Below are 15,000 nucleotides of genomic sequence, written 5' to 3' on the forward strand. Positions count from 1 at the left end.
GCATGCGCGGCTCTTCTGCTCTTCTGCTTCTTCTTCATGTTTGTATTTTTTAGCGGTTTTGTCGCGTTATCGCCACCAGCTGGTACGAAGTGCTCACACAGGACATTCCCTTTCTTGTTTCTCACTTTGTCTATTTGATTGGCACTTCCCAGCCACCGTATTTCCACAATGTATAGTTTTTACTTTTATAGAAATTGTTCAAATGTACAAAACAAGTAAGAAAATAAATTAATAAAAATATCTCAAAGTAAATCATCTTATCTACAAGGGGATACAGAATGTTACATCAGGTTTCTGAGTCAAGGGGGAAATGTTTCAGTCATTTTTCCTTTCATTGGTTTTAAGGATTTTAATTTAAATTCATTCAAGAAATCTGCAAAACTGAGGGACGAGTTCAAAGCTTTCTTTGTGAGGATGAAAAACGTAGTTAAACACAAAATCACTTCAATAAACAGTTCATCGCTTTGTCCTCCATGAATACACCAAATGTTACAGAGTGTCTCCAGACAGATGGGACCTGTTGTGTTTACCATTCAAACCAAATTATATGAGGAAAACATTTGGTCTGTAGTTTCAGTGTTTTTACAAAAGGAGTGCGTTATCATCGATATGTTCCGCAGTGATTCTCCACAAGGATCAATGTTTTCTTCTGTTTTAAAGGTCTACAGGAATTTAAGTTTCAAAGTTTTTAGCTTGTTAATCGAATTTTTATCAAATTTGTGCAAAATGTCATTTTTGTTGTGTTAACCAGGAAAAAATGATTCAATGAGACAATTTCTTGTAAAATAATTGCTGTTTCTAGAAGAGGTGCAGACTCCCGGAGCCGCTAGGTGGCGCTGTGAGAGCGTCGAGTACCGGAACCAAAAGGAGGAAGTCTTCTTCGCTGGTTTTTATTGGACAACATGGCGACCTTGTGTAAGGTTGTGTCCAGGTGTGGGGTCCGGTTTACCCCGTTCAGGTTCATCCGGAGCTCCTTCAGCTCGGATTCCAGCGGGGCCTCCGGCAGTGATCAGCCCGCCTCTCAGGCACCCAGGTCCGGCTTCGCTGCCGCCTTCGACGTGCAGTCGGAGCTCCGGCGGGAGGCTGCGGGCTCCGCGGCCGGACGCAGAGGCTCCTCCCCCGGTAAGGACGAGAGCTTCGCCTCGCTGCTCCGCCGGTCCCCGCTCATGCAGATGGGTCCGGCTAAAGACAGGGTGGTGGTCGGGAGGATCTACCACGTGGTCAAGGACGACCTGTACGTAGACTTTGGCGGGAAGTTCCACTGTGTGGTCCGCAGGCCGGAGGACGGAGAGAAGCTGCAGCGGGGCAGCAGGGTCCGTCTGCGGCTGCAGGATGTGGAGCTCACGTCCCGCTTCCTGGGAGCCTCCGTGGACACCACGCTGCTGGAGGCCCAGGCCGTCCTGCTGGGTCCGCTGGAGGTGAGGGAGGGCCGGGACAACCAGAACCAGGACTGACCGGGACAGACTGTCAGAGACGACTGAGGCTTAAAACAGACGATTTTTAAACGGAGTTTGGCAGGAAGCAAACTGGAGGAATAAACCTGAACGTTTCTGTCCGTGTTCCTCTGGAGGAAACCAACCTGTGAGACTGATTCTGAGTCTTTAAACCACAAACTGTACAGAAGAGTGAGAGAAACATAATAAATATCATATCAACAACCTTTTGTCTGTAGCACCTTCTTCTGAAGACAGTTTGACCAATGACAGATCAGATACTGTTGGAGTAGAACTTTTTGTAACGTTATTACATCACTTTATAATGAAGTGAAGAAGATGATAAGTCTTATTAACCCTGTGAGGGTTTTACACTCTGTTGTTGAACACGCTACACACACATGCTCAAACAGGACCCTGTGGACATGCGGGGGGGGGGCTGGCTTCTCTCCAGCTACCAGACCAACTTAAAGACTTAAAGCTGCTCATGATACTAGAATTTTAAATATTGTTTTTATGAGAATATATATATATATAGAAAAAAAATCAAGCAATATTGTTACCATGGCAACCAAATAAAAGTTCTAGGCACCTTATACTGGAGAACTTCTTAATTTTGGGGTTGGCAGTCGCTCAGTCTGCAGGGACCTGGGTTGGGAACTGGTTCCAGTCCCAGTGCTGACTAAGTGTTAAAATTGGTCTGGTAGCTGGGGAGGTGCCAGTTCACTTCCTGAGCACCGTTGAGCAAGGTAACAAATCCACCAACTCAGCAGTCTAAATCAGAATGCACAAAGACATTGATAACGTTTAGACGGGTGTGCAGGAGTTCGCCTGCAGTTCTTGATGCATTCTTTCCTCTCCTGCCCGTCTGCTGAGTAAGATGTAGTTTAACGCTTCAGCAGTTTTTGATTCAAAATAAAAGATCGTATCGTTTTAAAACGTGGTGTTGGGAAAGTTTCACATTTCACAACCTGAGTTCATAATTAGTGATTTTAGATCGCTCTGATCCGTTGATCACCTTTGATATAAAAACGCGCTCGCCGTCTGTATGAATCACGCTCTTTAGAAGCTCATCTTATAAACAGTCGATAGGATGAAATCACACACACACACACACACACACACACACACAGAGTCTTTGTTCTGTTTCTTTTATTCAGTGTAAACATGAAGCTGGAGGTTCTGCTACATTAGTGCTTGTTTGACCCAGCTGACCCTGAACGCCTCCACCTGATGATGCCTTCACTGTCCTCTGGTTTCAGGGGGGATTAAACCCAGAGCTGTGGACAGGCGGTCTCTGTCCCATCATCCGCACTCACACCCCAAGGTCTCCTTCAGAGTGTGTATTTGTTGAAAGAGAGAGAAGAGCGCACAGATGTTCCTGGTTCATTAGATAGATAGAATCTTTATTATCATTAATATTAGCGAGCCAGCTTGGAGAGTTGCGGGTTTGTAGTGACCCTGTGTCTCTCCACCAATCAGAGGGCTGCTGTCTCCAGAGAGACGAGTCTCCCTCATGTCAGTCTGCATCGCCTGAATCTAGCAGCCTTAAGTGAGGTGAGGTCTGCAAGGGGGAGAGGTGGAGGTGTGACTGAGGCGACAGGAAGCAGCTCGGCCTCATAATGAAATAAATAGAGAGGTCCTATAGTGTTAGCTGAGCTGTAGCGCCCTCTATCTGCAGCGAGCTGAATAAATAAAGCAGCAGGCTTCAGGACTCAGATACTGAAGCATGAAGAGTACTTTAAATATGTAGTACTGTAGAGTTTCACCGCTGCCACAGACATGTTTGTAGTTTTTATACTTTATGATCGTCTGATTGTGACTCTCGCACTAAAGCAGGAAGCGTCCTGATGTTTGATGTTTCTGGCAGCAGTGATCGTTTGTGGATTCTGGAAGACTGATGATGTCAGCACGGTACTACAGTAACACTTAAATATACTGTAGTCTTACTGTAGTCTTACTGTAGTGTTACTGTAGTCTTATTGTAGTCTTACTGTAGTGTAACTGTAGTCTTACTGTAGTGTAACTGTAGTCTTACTGTAGTCTTATTGTAGTGTAACTGTAGTCTTACTGTAGTGTAACTGTAGTCTTACTGTAGTCTTACTGTAGTCTTATTGTAGTCTTACTGTAGTGTTACTGTAGTCTTATTGTAGTCTTACTGTAGTCTTACTGTAGTGTAACTGTAGTGTTACTGTAGTCTTATTGTAGTCTTACTGTAGTGTTACTGTAGTGTTATCATAGTCTTACTGTAGTCTTACTGTAGTCTTACTGTAGTCTTATTGTAGTCTTACTGTAGTCTTACTGTAGTGTTACTGTAGTGTTATTGTAGTCTTACTGTAGTGTTACTGTAATGTTGCTGTAGTCTTACTGTAGTGTAACTGTAGTGTTACTGTAGTCTTATTGTAGTCTTACTGTAGTGTTACTGTAGTGTTACTGTAGTGTTACTGTAGTCTTATTGTAGTCTTACTGTAGTCTTACTGTAGTCTTATTGTAGTCTTACTGTAGTGTAACTGTAGTCTTACTGTAGTGTTACTGTAGTCTTATTGTAGTCTTACTGTAGTCTTACTGTAGTCTTATTGTAGTCTTACTGTAGTGTAACTGTAGTGTTACTGTAGTCTTATTGTAGTCTTACTGTAGTCTTACTGTAGTCTTATTGTAGTCTTACTGTAGTGTAACTGTAGTCTTACTGTAGTGTTACTGTAATATTGCTGTAGTGTTACTGTAATGTTACTGTAGTGTTACTGTAGTGTTACTGTAGTGTTACTGTAATATTGCTGTAATGTTGCTGTAGTGTTGCTTTAGTGTTACTGTAATGTTACTGTAGTGTAACTGTAGTCTTACTGTAGTGTTACTGTAATATTGCTGTAATGTTGCTGTAGTGTTGCTTTAGTGTTACTGTAATGTTGCTGTAGTGTTGCTGTAATATTGCTGTAGTGTTACTGTAATATTGCTGTAGTGTTACTGTAATGTTGCTGTAGTGTTGCTTTAGTGTTACTGTAATGTTGCTGTAGTCTTACTGTAGTGTTGCTGTAGTCTTACTGTAATGTTGCTGTAGTGTTGCTTTAGTGTTACTGTAGTCTTACTGTAGTGTTGCTGTAGTGTTGCTTTAGTGTTACTGTAGTGTTACTGTAGTGTTGCTGTAATGTTGCTGTAGTGTTGCTTTAGTGTTACTGTAGTGTTACTGTAATGTTGCTGTAGTGTTACTGTAGTGTTACTGTAGTGTTACTGTAGGTCTGTGCAACACAGTGCGGTGTTTGTCGGGACTGGTTCCTGTTTTCTTCCTGTTGGAGGCACTTTGAAGTTCAGGTTCTGGTTGTTTGTTCAGCCACACATGGTCACACAGAGCCACTGAGGAGGAGGAGGAGGAGGAAGAGGAGGAGGAGGAAGGAGAGATTAGAGAGAGAACATGATAGTCATAACAAAGTAAACTGTTGTCTCTCTGCAGCGCTCAGATGAATCATCAGAGAGTGAGTAAAGTAATTTTACTGCTTTGTACCTCAACGATGTTCATCTCCGCTTTTCCTGTCCCGTCTCGGTCCAGATCCTGGAACGTCTCTGAGAGAAACACAAAGCCACAGGAGATAAGGTCAGAGCTACAATCTACACATCTGTCAGACCACCACAGCAACCACAATCTACACATCTGTCAGACCACCACAGCAGACACAATCTACACATCTGTCAGACCACCACAGCAGACACAATCTACACATCTGTCAGACCACCACAGACACAATCTACACATCTGTCAGACCACCACAGACACAATCTACACATCTGTCAGACCACCACAGACACAATCTACACATCTGTCAGACCACCACAGCAGACACAATCAGCAGCCAACAGCAGCCAACTTATGCTGCATCCTTCAACCAAAAGAGTCTCCAATAAATGAAAGATATGAATGAAATTAAATATTTTAGAATTAAATTAAGTAATTAATATAGCCTATAAGTAAAAATATTTATTTCACTGACACCTTTTAGTTTATGAAGGCAACAGTTTTTTGAATGATCTTTGAGCACATAATAAACCTAATCACATCTTGGAAAGTATAGTTTCATCTCAGAACTATAAATATTTCCCTCTGTTGATATAAGAACTTTAACAGCATTTGTTGTGGCTTTGGCCCGTTCAGAATTACTAGCAAAAGGCTGTCTGTTGGGGAGGGAGGGTGTTCATTCTATCGTGCTGCAGGTTATGCTCCCACACAGACGTGTCTCCCCTTTTGCGCAGCAGCACTGCTGGAGCAGGATCATTGCTGAAAATGAAAACGAAATTTAAGAGTCAGTCCGTAAAGAGAACTCCATCCCGATATATGCAACTGTCCAAACCGACAGGGCTCGAGGAACTAGTAATCTGCACAGTTTATGTTTGAACTTTTTTACAATTTACTAACTAAAAGTTGTGTCCCATACCAGCGGCCGCAGCCTTGCTTCACACTGAGGTGTGCTTCCGCTTTGCGGTCTGTGTGGGAACACAGATTAAAGCACTTCTGTTCTGTTCATGCGTCCGCATGCGGACCGGACCGAAGGCCCTGTACCAAAACGGTCCGGTCCGAGTACGTGTACCTTTACACCCCTACAATCTACACATCTGTCAGACCACCACAGCTACAATCTACACATCTGTCAGACCACCACAGCTACAATCTACACATCTGTCAGACCACCACAGCAGACACAATCTACACATCTGTCAGACCACCACAGCTACAATCTACACATCTGTCAGACCACCACAGCAGATACAATCTACACATCTGTCAGGCCACCACAGCTACAATCTACACATCTGTCAGACCACCACAGCAACCACAATCTACACATCTGTCAGACCACCACAGATACAATCTACACATCTGTCAGACCACCACAGCTACAATCTACACATCTGTCAGACCACCACAGCTACAATCTACACATCTGTCAGACCACCACAGCAACCACAATCTACACATCTGTCAGACCACCACAGCTACAATCTACACATCTGTCAGACCACCACAGCTACAATCTACACATCTGTCAGACCACCACAGCTACAATCTACACATCTGTCAGACCACCACAGCAGATACAATCTACACATCTGTCAGACCACCACAGCAGACACAATCTACACATCTGTCAGACCACCACAGCTACAATCTACACATCTGTCAGACCACCACAGCAGATACAATCTACACATCTGTCAGGCCACCACAGCTACAATCTACACATCTGTCAGACCACCACAGCAACCACAATCTACACATCTGTCAGACCACCACAGCAACCACAATCTACATATCTGTCAGACCACCACAGCAACTACAATCTACACATCTGTCAGACCACCACAGCAACTACAATCTACACATCTGTCAGACCACCACAACTACAATCTACACATCTGTCAGACCACCACAGCTACAATCTACACATCTGTCAGACCACCACAGCAACTACAATCTACACATCTGTCAGACCACCACAGCTACAATCTACACATCTGTCAGACCACCACAGCAGATACAATCTACACATCTGTCAGACCACCACAGCTACAATCTACACATCTGTCAGACCACCACAGCAGATACAATCTACACATCTGTCAGACCACCACAGCTACAATCTACACATCTGTCAGACCACCACAGCAGATACAATCTACACATCTGTCAGACCACCACAGCAGACACAATCTACACATCTGTCAGACCACCACAGCTACAATCTACACATCTGTCAGACCACCACAGCAGATACAATCTACACATCTGTCAGGCCACCACAGCTACAATCTACACATCTGTCAGACCACCACAGCAACCACAATCTACACATCTGTCAGACCACCACAGATACAATCTACACATCTGTCAGACCACCACAGCTACAATCTACACATCTGTCAGACCACCACAGCTACAATCTACACATCTGTCAGACCACCACAGCAACCACAATCTACACATCTGTCAGACCACCACAGCTACAATCTACACATCTGTCAGACCACCACAGCTACAATCTACACATCTGTCAGACCACCACAGCTACAATCTACACATCTGTCAGACCACCACAGCAGATACAATCTACACATCTGTCAGACCACCACAGCAGACACAATCTACACATCTGTCAGACCACCACAGCTACAATCTACACATCTGTCAGACCACCACAGCAGATACAATCTACACATCTGTCAGGCCACCACAGCTACAATCTACACATCTGTCAGACCACCACAGCAACCACAATCTACACATCTGTCAGACCACCACAGCAACCACAATCTACATATCTGTCAGACCACCACAGCAACTACAATCTACACATCTGTCAGACCACCACAGCAACTACAATCTACACATCTGTCAGACCACCACAGCTACAATCTACACATCTGTCAGACCACCACAGCAGATACAATCTACACATCTGTCAGACCACCACAGCTACAATCTACACATCTGTCAGACCACCACAGCTACAATCTACACATCTGTCAGACCACCACAGCAGATACAATCTACACATCTGTCAGACCACCACAGCAGATACAATCTACACATCTGTCAGACCACCACAGCAGATACAATCTACACATCTGTCAGACCACCACAGCTACAATCTACACATCTGTCAGACCACCACAGCAACCACAATCTACACATCTGTCAGACCACCACAGCAACCACAATCTACACATCTGTCAGACCACCACAGCAACTACAATCTACACATCTGTCAGACCACCACAGCAACTACAATCTACACATCTGTCAGACCACCACAGCTACAATCTACACATCTGTCAGACCACCACAGCAACCACAATCTACACATCTGTCAGACCACCACAGCTACAATCTACACATCTGTCAGACCACCACAGCAGCTACAATCTACACATCTGTCAGACCACCACAGCTACAATCTACACATCTGTCAGACCACCACAGCAACCACAATCTACACATCTGTCAGACCACCACAGCAACCACAATCTACACATCTGTCAGACCACCACAGCAACCACAATCTACACATCTGTCAGACCACCACAGCTACAATCTACACATCTGAGCAAACTTGAGGTAATTATGCAACAATGGAGCAAAGTGGTCCCTGATTCAGACCAGAGCAAACGATCTCGATCTGTTTTTGTCCCTGACTGGCTCAAAATGAGACCTTTTAGTCACAGAGGAGGATGATTTATGAACACATGCAGAGCCTCAGGACATGGCCTCCAGTTTGACCAGGCAGCAGGTGAAGTTGTCGAAGTCGATGATCTCGTTGTCGGCGTATCGAGCGACCAGCATCTGATACAGCTTGTTGTTCAGTTTGAACCCTGCGTACAGATCTCAGGTCAGCTTCATCAAACACTCTGTAGTATTATTTATGTTGTGTCATCATCATCCTCACTTACCTCCATTTTCTAAAGCCAGGCGCATCTCATAGGAGCTCATGCAGCCGGACTTATCCAGATCGAAGTCTCTGAAGATCCCCTGAACAGAGACAGAGCAGCTGTTAGCACGAGCTGTTAGCACAAGCTGTTCAGGAGGCCGCGTTCAGCGCTCAGGAGGACGATGACCGCGCTGAAGCTTTAATCCAAACTCTGAATCCATCATCATCTGAACAAACACGGTCAGAACCTACCAGCCACTTCCTGATCTTGTTCCAGAGAACCTGAAACTCCAGCAGACCGAGCCGAGCGCTGCCGTCTTTCTGAGCTCAGGTCAAGGTCGATATGTTTCCATTTACACCACAGAAGAAGAAGAAGAATGAGCAGGAAGGACAAACAGTTCAACTACAGCCGGGGGGGGGCTAAACTCTGTCAGACCGCCGTAACTAAGCTGAGCTGCCAACACGTCTTTGTACGTTCATATTGATTCTGTGATGATGTCATATCGGTGTCCCAGTCTGTGAGGTCACATTGAGTTTCGAGTTCACTTTGAACAGCGGTCTGAACAGGGCTAACATGTTGTGGGGTTAGGGGTTCAGGATACGTCCATGAGGCCCACCATGGCTCTGCAGGACTCCATGCTGAAGCCGTCAGTCTGCAGGTCTCGGTCTGTGAAGAACCAGCAGCAGCATTAAAGATTTCATTATTTAAAACAAGATGTTTAGGACGAGAAGAGGACGACTCACGTTTAGAGACGACTCTGTTCAGGATCGTCCTGAGCTCCCTCACTGAGATCTCCATGTCCTGATCACACACACACACACACACACACACACACACACACACACACACACACACACACACACACACACACACACACACACACACACACACACACACACACACACACACACACACGTTCTGGTTTAACGGCCTGTCGTGTCACATATTATTGTATTTTCTTCTTCTGTGGTTAAACTCACGTCTCCGGACAGCTGAGCGAACATGGACCTGAACGAGTCGTCCACGTCGCTCTCTGACACGTCGTCCTGCACACAGAAGAAGAAGAGCCTGGGCTCAAAGGTCAAAGGTCAAAGGTCAGCACAACACAAAGAGAGGAAGCTATGAGATAATAAAAAAGGGATTAAACATGTCCTTCTTTTTGTTAATCAGCAGGTTTATGGATAAATCGAGGGTAAAGATGTGACCACAGAGCGGGGCCGGGTTACAGAAAATGTAAATTCTGGTTGCCGTTTTTTGTTTTGGATTTTGAAAAAAAAAGAAAAACAAACATTACAAAGACCAAGTACATTAGTTTTCTGTTGTATCTTTCATCACAAGAAGAAGTTCACTGATTTACACAAATCTTTGCACGACATACCTGGATGTCGTTCTGAGTCAGGAAAAACCTATAGCCTCCCTATAATAAGATAAGAGTTAAAGACATTTTTACCTCTTCTTCAAAGTTTGCCACGACCTCATCGTCCATCTCCCTGCAAAGAAACACAAACTGTCAACAACTTGATTAAAGGTGACAAATTAAAATCCTCTTCTCCATGTTCCTCTAACTCTAACATGTGTCTCTAGTCCGTCTACAAACCCCCCAATGATGAGAAAAGTCCATCCTCTCCGTCTTCTGCCTGCTCCACTTTTCAGAAAATGTGTGCTCAAACAGGCCGTTTGGAGATTTTCCCTTCATGACATCACAAAGGGCAGTAGCCCCTCCCCCAGGTGGGTGACACTCCCACAGCTAGGTGTTTGTTCTGCCCTCTGAGTCTGCCTTCTCACCGTAAACAATAGGACATGGAGCGAGAAAGACCGAGTACACCCAAGCCCTTCCAGAGAGGGGGCGTGGTCAGACACAGCTCATTTACATATTTAAAGGTACAGATATAGAAACAGCCTGTTCTGAGCAGGGCTGAAATAGAGGGGTTTATAGACATGATCAAATACAGGATCAGACTTCCCTAAAATCAATAAATCAGAGGTACTGGTGGGGCAGTGGTTAGAGCGGCCAGCCCTGGTTCGAATCCCACCTGTGTCTCCTTTCCCGCATGTCATTCCCCACTCTCTCTGTCTCTGTCCATTAAAGGCACAAATTAAATCTTTAAAATTTGTGTGTGTGTGTGTGTGTGTGTGTGTGTCTGTGTGTGTGTGTGTGTGTGTGTGTGTGTCTGTGTGTGTGTGTCTGTGTGCGTGTGTGTGTGTCTGTGTGTGTGTGTGTGTGTGTGTGTGTGTGTGTGTCTGTGTGTGTGTGTGTGTGTGTGTGTGTGTGTGTGTCTGTGTGTGTGTGTGTGTGTGTGTGTGTGTGTGTGTCTGTATGTGTGTGTGTGTGTGTGTGTGTGTGTGTGTGTGTGTCTCTGTGTGTGTGTGTGTGTCTGTGTGTCTGTGTGTGTGTGTGTGTGTGTGTGTGTGTGTGAGTGTGTGTGTGTGTGTGTGTGTGTGTGTGTGTGTCTCTGTGTGTGTGTGTGTGTCTGTGTGTCTGTGTGTGTGTGTGTGTGTGTCTGTGTGTGTGTATGTGTGTGTGTGTGTCTGTGTGTCTGTGTGTGTGTGTGTGTGTATGTGTCTGTGTGTGTGTGTGTGTGTGTGTGTGTCTGTGTGTCTGTGTGTCTGTGTGTGTGTGTGTGTGTGTGTGTGTGTGTGTGTGTGTCTGTGTGTGTGTGTGTCTGTGTGTCTGTGTGTGTGTGTGTGTGTGTCTGTGTGTCTGTCTGTGTGTGTGTGTGTATGTGTGTGTGTGTGTGTCTGTGTGTGTGTGTGTGTGTGTCTGTGTGTCTGTGTGTGTGTGTGTGTGTGTGTGTGTGTGTGTGTGTGTGTGTGTGTGTGTCTGTGTGTCTGTGTGTGTCTGTGTGTGTCTGTGTGTGTGTGTGTGTGTGTGTGTGTGTGTGTCTGTTTGTGTCTCTGTTGGACTCACTCCGTCTCCGACTGTTTCTCCGTGAACACCCTCAGGACGAAGTCGGCCTCCTTCGAGGGCTCAAAGGTGGACGGGACGATCAGGTACTCGCCGGGCGGGAGGCGGAGCCTGGCGCTCACCTCTCGCAGGTTGATGAAGGTCTCTGAGCGAGCGCACGACGAGTGACGCAGGAAGAAGTCCTTCTTCAGGTGGACGCTGGGACAGCCGCGGTACTGACGGACACGCGGACGAGAGGTCACACAAACGGCGAGTTTCATTTCAACGTTTGATTTAATGAATTTGTTTAACGTGTTGAAGGCAGACTCACCTCCTCTGGAATCTGTAAATAAAACCACAGAAGAAGAGTTACACTATGTATGTGTTGGTGGTCAGTATGTTCATCTACATTATGCTTTTACAGCAACATATAATCTCTGTGACCTCTGACCTCGTAGACGGCGAACCCGATGGTGTGCACGTCCTGCCCATGGCGGCGGAAGCGGCGGCGGTCTTTCTGCATCAGAGCCACCAGGAAGCTGCAGGCGGCCTCGTCGTCCTCGGGGTCATCGTCCTCCTCCAGCAGACTGATCTTATACTGAGGGTTGATCCAGAAGGTGTCTGCAAAGCATCATGGGATATGGAGTCAGCATAGAGGACAGCACGCTGTGACTGTTTATTATTATTTTGAATCCAGGTTATTGAAACAAAAATAAGTCTGCGCTCGCCCCGCGTCATCAGAAGGCTCAAAGGTCGCCACGCTCATCAATGTCACCTCTTCCTCACTGACCAATCACAATCAGGAAGGGGCGGGACTTACAACATCAGCTTTGTCGACAACAACGGCGGAAGAGACGGAGGCTAACGGATGTTACAGAGGGAAGGAGAAGTTTACTTTCGTAACCTAGCAACAGTGAGCGCTGGTGAGAGGTGCTCTGAAACCGAGGTCGTGGGCGCCGCCGTCTGATAGGGAAGTAAAATCATGACACCAGCGACTCGAGTCTGAGTTTACAAACTCAGACAGAATAATGTTTAAGTCCCCCCCCTTCCTCACTGGGGTGGTTCCTGCAGCCCCCCGCTGTGCTCCCTCTCCTCCAGCTGCCCTGGTACGTGGTGGTGGTCCAGAAGGAGGTGTCCTGACTGAGGGCGTCCGGGGTCAGATTACAGATCTCCAGTCTGGAGAACTGGCGGAGGAACTCCTGGAAAGACATCCTGAGACACACACACACACAACACTTCACATGGAGGGGGCGGAGCTACATATTCTGCAGCCGGACAGCAGGAGAAGCTGCTGAATGTTTCGGCTTCACTTTCTGTGAGATGTCTGTCGTCCATCTTTATATACCGAGTATGACAGAAACGTACCAGAACTCTCCGTCCTCCATCTTGCACATCATCTCGTCTTTCTCTGCAGAGTCGATGGAGCTCCACTCTGACGAGCTGACACACACACACACACACACACACACACACACACACACACACACACACACACACAGGTTAGTCTCTCTCCCTGCTGGGACTCTCTCATTAAAGCGTTGTGTAAGGTGAACACTGACTTGTCGCTCCACGCTCCAGTCCACTCCACCTGACCCCACGGGTTCCTGATCCGGATCAGACGCTCCTGACGGCCTCGATAATCCACCTGCAGAGAGGACACACACATCTAGAGTCCAGCACAGACGCACAGAGGTCCTGCTGTTCGGTGTGATGCTGACAGCTGAACTCACCTGTCTGAGCCCGGTCACAGAGTAGGCGTGGCCTTTGACCAGCTTCTTGAAGGTCACCGCCTCCATGTCTAAGGCGCTGGTGATCTGAGGATCAACAGTCGACACATCAGACGGACAAATGATTTATTCCCTAACCCTACGTTTGAAAGGAGATATGTGTGTGTGTGTGTGTGTGTGTGTGTGTGTGTGTATATGTATATATGTGTTGGGCCTCAGCCATGTGTGCTGGACAAAGGACTCAGGCCTGTATCACAGTTCTCAAGCCTGACTAGAGTTATTTTGGAGGCAACTAAACAAAGGGGTCTTAGCCTAACACCCCCCAACAGAAACTAACAAATAGGTGTGAAAAGTGGGGGGGTGGGGTGTCTGAATTCTCTATCCTCATTGGAGGAGGCCTGAGGTAAACTCACAGGCAGCTCCAATCCTTAAAAGCAATCACCTCGCATTGCTCTTTCTCTTCAAGTGTGGTCTGCTGACACCAGAGGATACCCTCTCCATATGATGGACTCCATCATTCGAGACAAAGCCTTTCCTCCTCTTGGCTTACATAAGTTAAACTCCAGAGCTGAGGTGCTCAGTATAGGTAGCTCTTCACATGCTGAATTCAAGCATCAGAGGGCTTCCATCAGCTGACTACTTCCACGGCATATTTTTTAGGAGTTTTGGGCGCAATCAGATGCTATCAGGTTCGAGCAAAAAGAAGAGTTTCTTTCCTTTGATTTTTCGTAAGACGTCATTGAACGCAACTGGACAGGAGCGCTGAAGGAAGCCCACTGATCCCTGAATCCACAAGGACACATAAAGAACTTGGCTCCTGCAACCAGAAGACCCTATAGAGCAGCGCTCTGGTCGAAGATCTGAATCCTGCTACCCTCCTCCTACATCTGCCACGAAGGAAACCTGCCTGAATCTGTTGATTTAACATTCAACAGAGTGACGATCTAACCAACTTTGCAACGATCACCAGGAGTTACCCCAAGTAAGAGCTTTGGTCTGGGCAGAAATAGTTTCAGAAATAGTTTAAAAATAGTTTAGAAATAGTTTCAGAAATAGTTATGTTTCTTTTATAACCACTGATAATTATGCATCATTGTTGACGTCACATTCTGTTTATTATCTGTTGTAAGCTACTGCATTTGTTTTATTGTAATGAACTGCTGTGTTCGTCTATGTGTTTAATGCTATGCTAGTTTACCTTCAGTCAACGGCTTTCACAATCAGAAAGACCAGTGTACCCGCCGTTGAATCAAAGTCCGGCCACTGGCTTTCTGGTGTTTAAGTAACAGTTACTGAACTTGTTTGTTATTACTGGTGTATTTACATTGTGATATAAGCTGGGTGCAAGGGCTTTGTGTACAGATTTCACGCCTTCAATTTATTAAAAATAGTTATTAATTATTAATAATATTAGTAATTAAATAACTAATTTGAGACTGATTTGAGTGATATTTTGATTATATTTCCCTGATTTCAGGGTGGTGCCCCCCGAGTTGATTAAACATAGTTTAATGATATGTGTGTGTATGTGTGTGTATGTGTATAT

At 45.7% G+C, this 15,000-nt stretch overlaps 3 protein-coding genes and 1 long non-coding RNA gene across 4 annotated transcripts in view; 1 reads left to right on the forward strand and 3 right to left on the reverse strand.

The window, feature by feature from the left end:
* The window catches only part of sde2 (SDE2 telomere maintenance homolog (S. pombe)), a 3,137-nt gene extending 2,233 nt beyond the window's left edge, over positions 1 to 904 (reverse strand). The window contains exon 1 of the mRNA XM_065955613.1: positions 856 to 904. Coding sequence (XP_065811685.1) covers positions 856 to 904 — 49 coding nt within the window. The remainder of the gene's footprint in view (positions 1 to 855) is intronic.
* Positions 878 to 1,658, forward strand: mrps28 (mitochondrial ribosomal protein S28). Its single transcript, XM_065960803.1, has one exon. The coding sequence runs from the start codon at positions 903 to 905 to the stop codon at positions 1,452 to 1,454; it is 552 nt and encodes a 183-aa protein (XP_065816875.1). The 5' UTR covers positions 878 to 902; the 3' UTR covers positions 1,455 to 1,658.
* Positions 1,659 to 2,568: 910 nt separating this feature from the next.
* LOC136180569 (uncharacterized) lies at positions 2,569 to 5,716 on the reverse strand. The gene is made up of 3 exons (XR_010667196.1): positions 5,581 to 5,716; positions 4,930 to 4,988; positions 2,569 to 4,781 (listed from the first exon to the last, which is right to left on the reverse strand). It is a non-coding gene; the product is annotated as an uncharacterized lncRNA (long non-coding RNA).
* Positions 5,717 to 8,670: 2,954 nt separating this feature from the next.
* The window catches only part of LOC109977682 (calpain-1 catalytic subunit), a 12,475-nt gene continuing 6,145 nt past the window's right edge, over positions 8,671 to 15,000 (reverse strand). The window contains exons 6-19 of the mRNA XM_065955662.1: positions 13,458 to 13,541; positions 13,287 to 13,372; positions 13,093 to 13,167; positions 12,782 to 12,939; positions 12,179 to 12,348; positions 12,059 to 12,070; positions 11,752 to 11,963; positions 10,294 to 10,333; positions 9,824 to 9,889; positions 9,587 to 9,644; positions 9,445 to 9,509; positions 9,095 to 9,163; positions 8,865 to 8,943; positions 8,671 to 8,786 (exon numbers count right to left, since the gene is read on the reverse strand). Coding sequence (XP_065811734.1) covers positions 8,671 to 8,786; positions 8,865 to 8,943; positions 9,095 to 9,163; positions 9,445 to 9,509; positions 9,587 to 9,644; positions 9,824 to 9,889; positions 10,294 to 10,333; positions 11,752 to 11,963; positions 12,059 to 12,070; positions 12,179 to 12,348; positions 12,782 to 12,939; positions 13,093 to 13,167; positions 13,287 to 13,372; positions 13,458 to 13,541 — 1,290 coding nt within the window. The remainder of the gene's footprint in view (positions 8,787 to 8,864; positions 8,944 to 9,094; positions 9,164 to 9,444; positions 9,510 to 9,586; positions 9,645 to 9,823; positions 9,890 to 10,293; positions 10,334 to 11,751; positions 11,964 to 12,058; positions 12,071 to 12,178; positions 12,349 to 12,781; positions 12,940 to 13,092; positions 13,168 to 13,286; positions 13,373 to 13,457; positions 13,542 to 15,000) is intronic.

Source organism: Labrus bergylta, chromosome 1 (genome assembly GCF_963930695.1).
Source record: "Labrus bergylta chromosome 1, fLabBer1.1, whole genome shotgun sequence".
NCBI classification, from domain to species: Eukaryota; Metazoa; Chordata; class Actinopteri; order Labriformes; family Labridae; genus Labrus; species Labrus bergylta.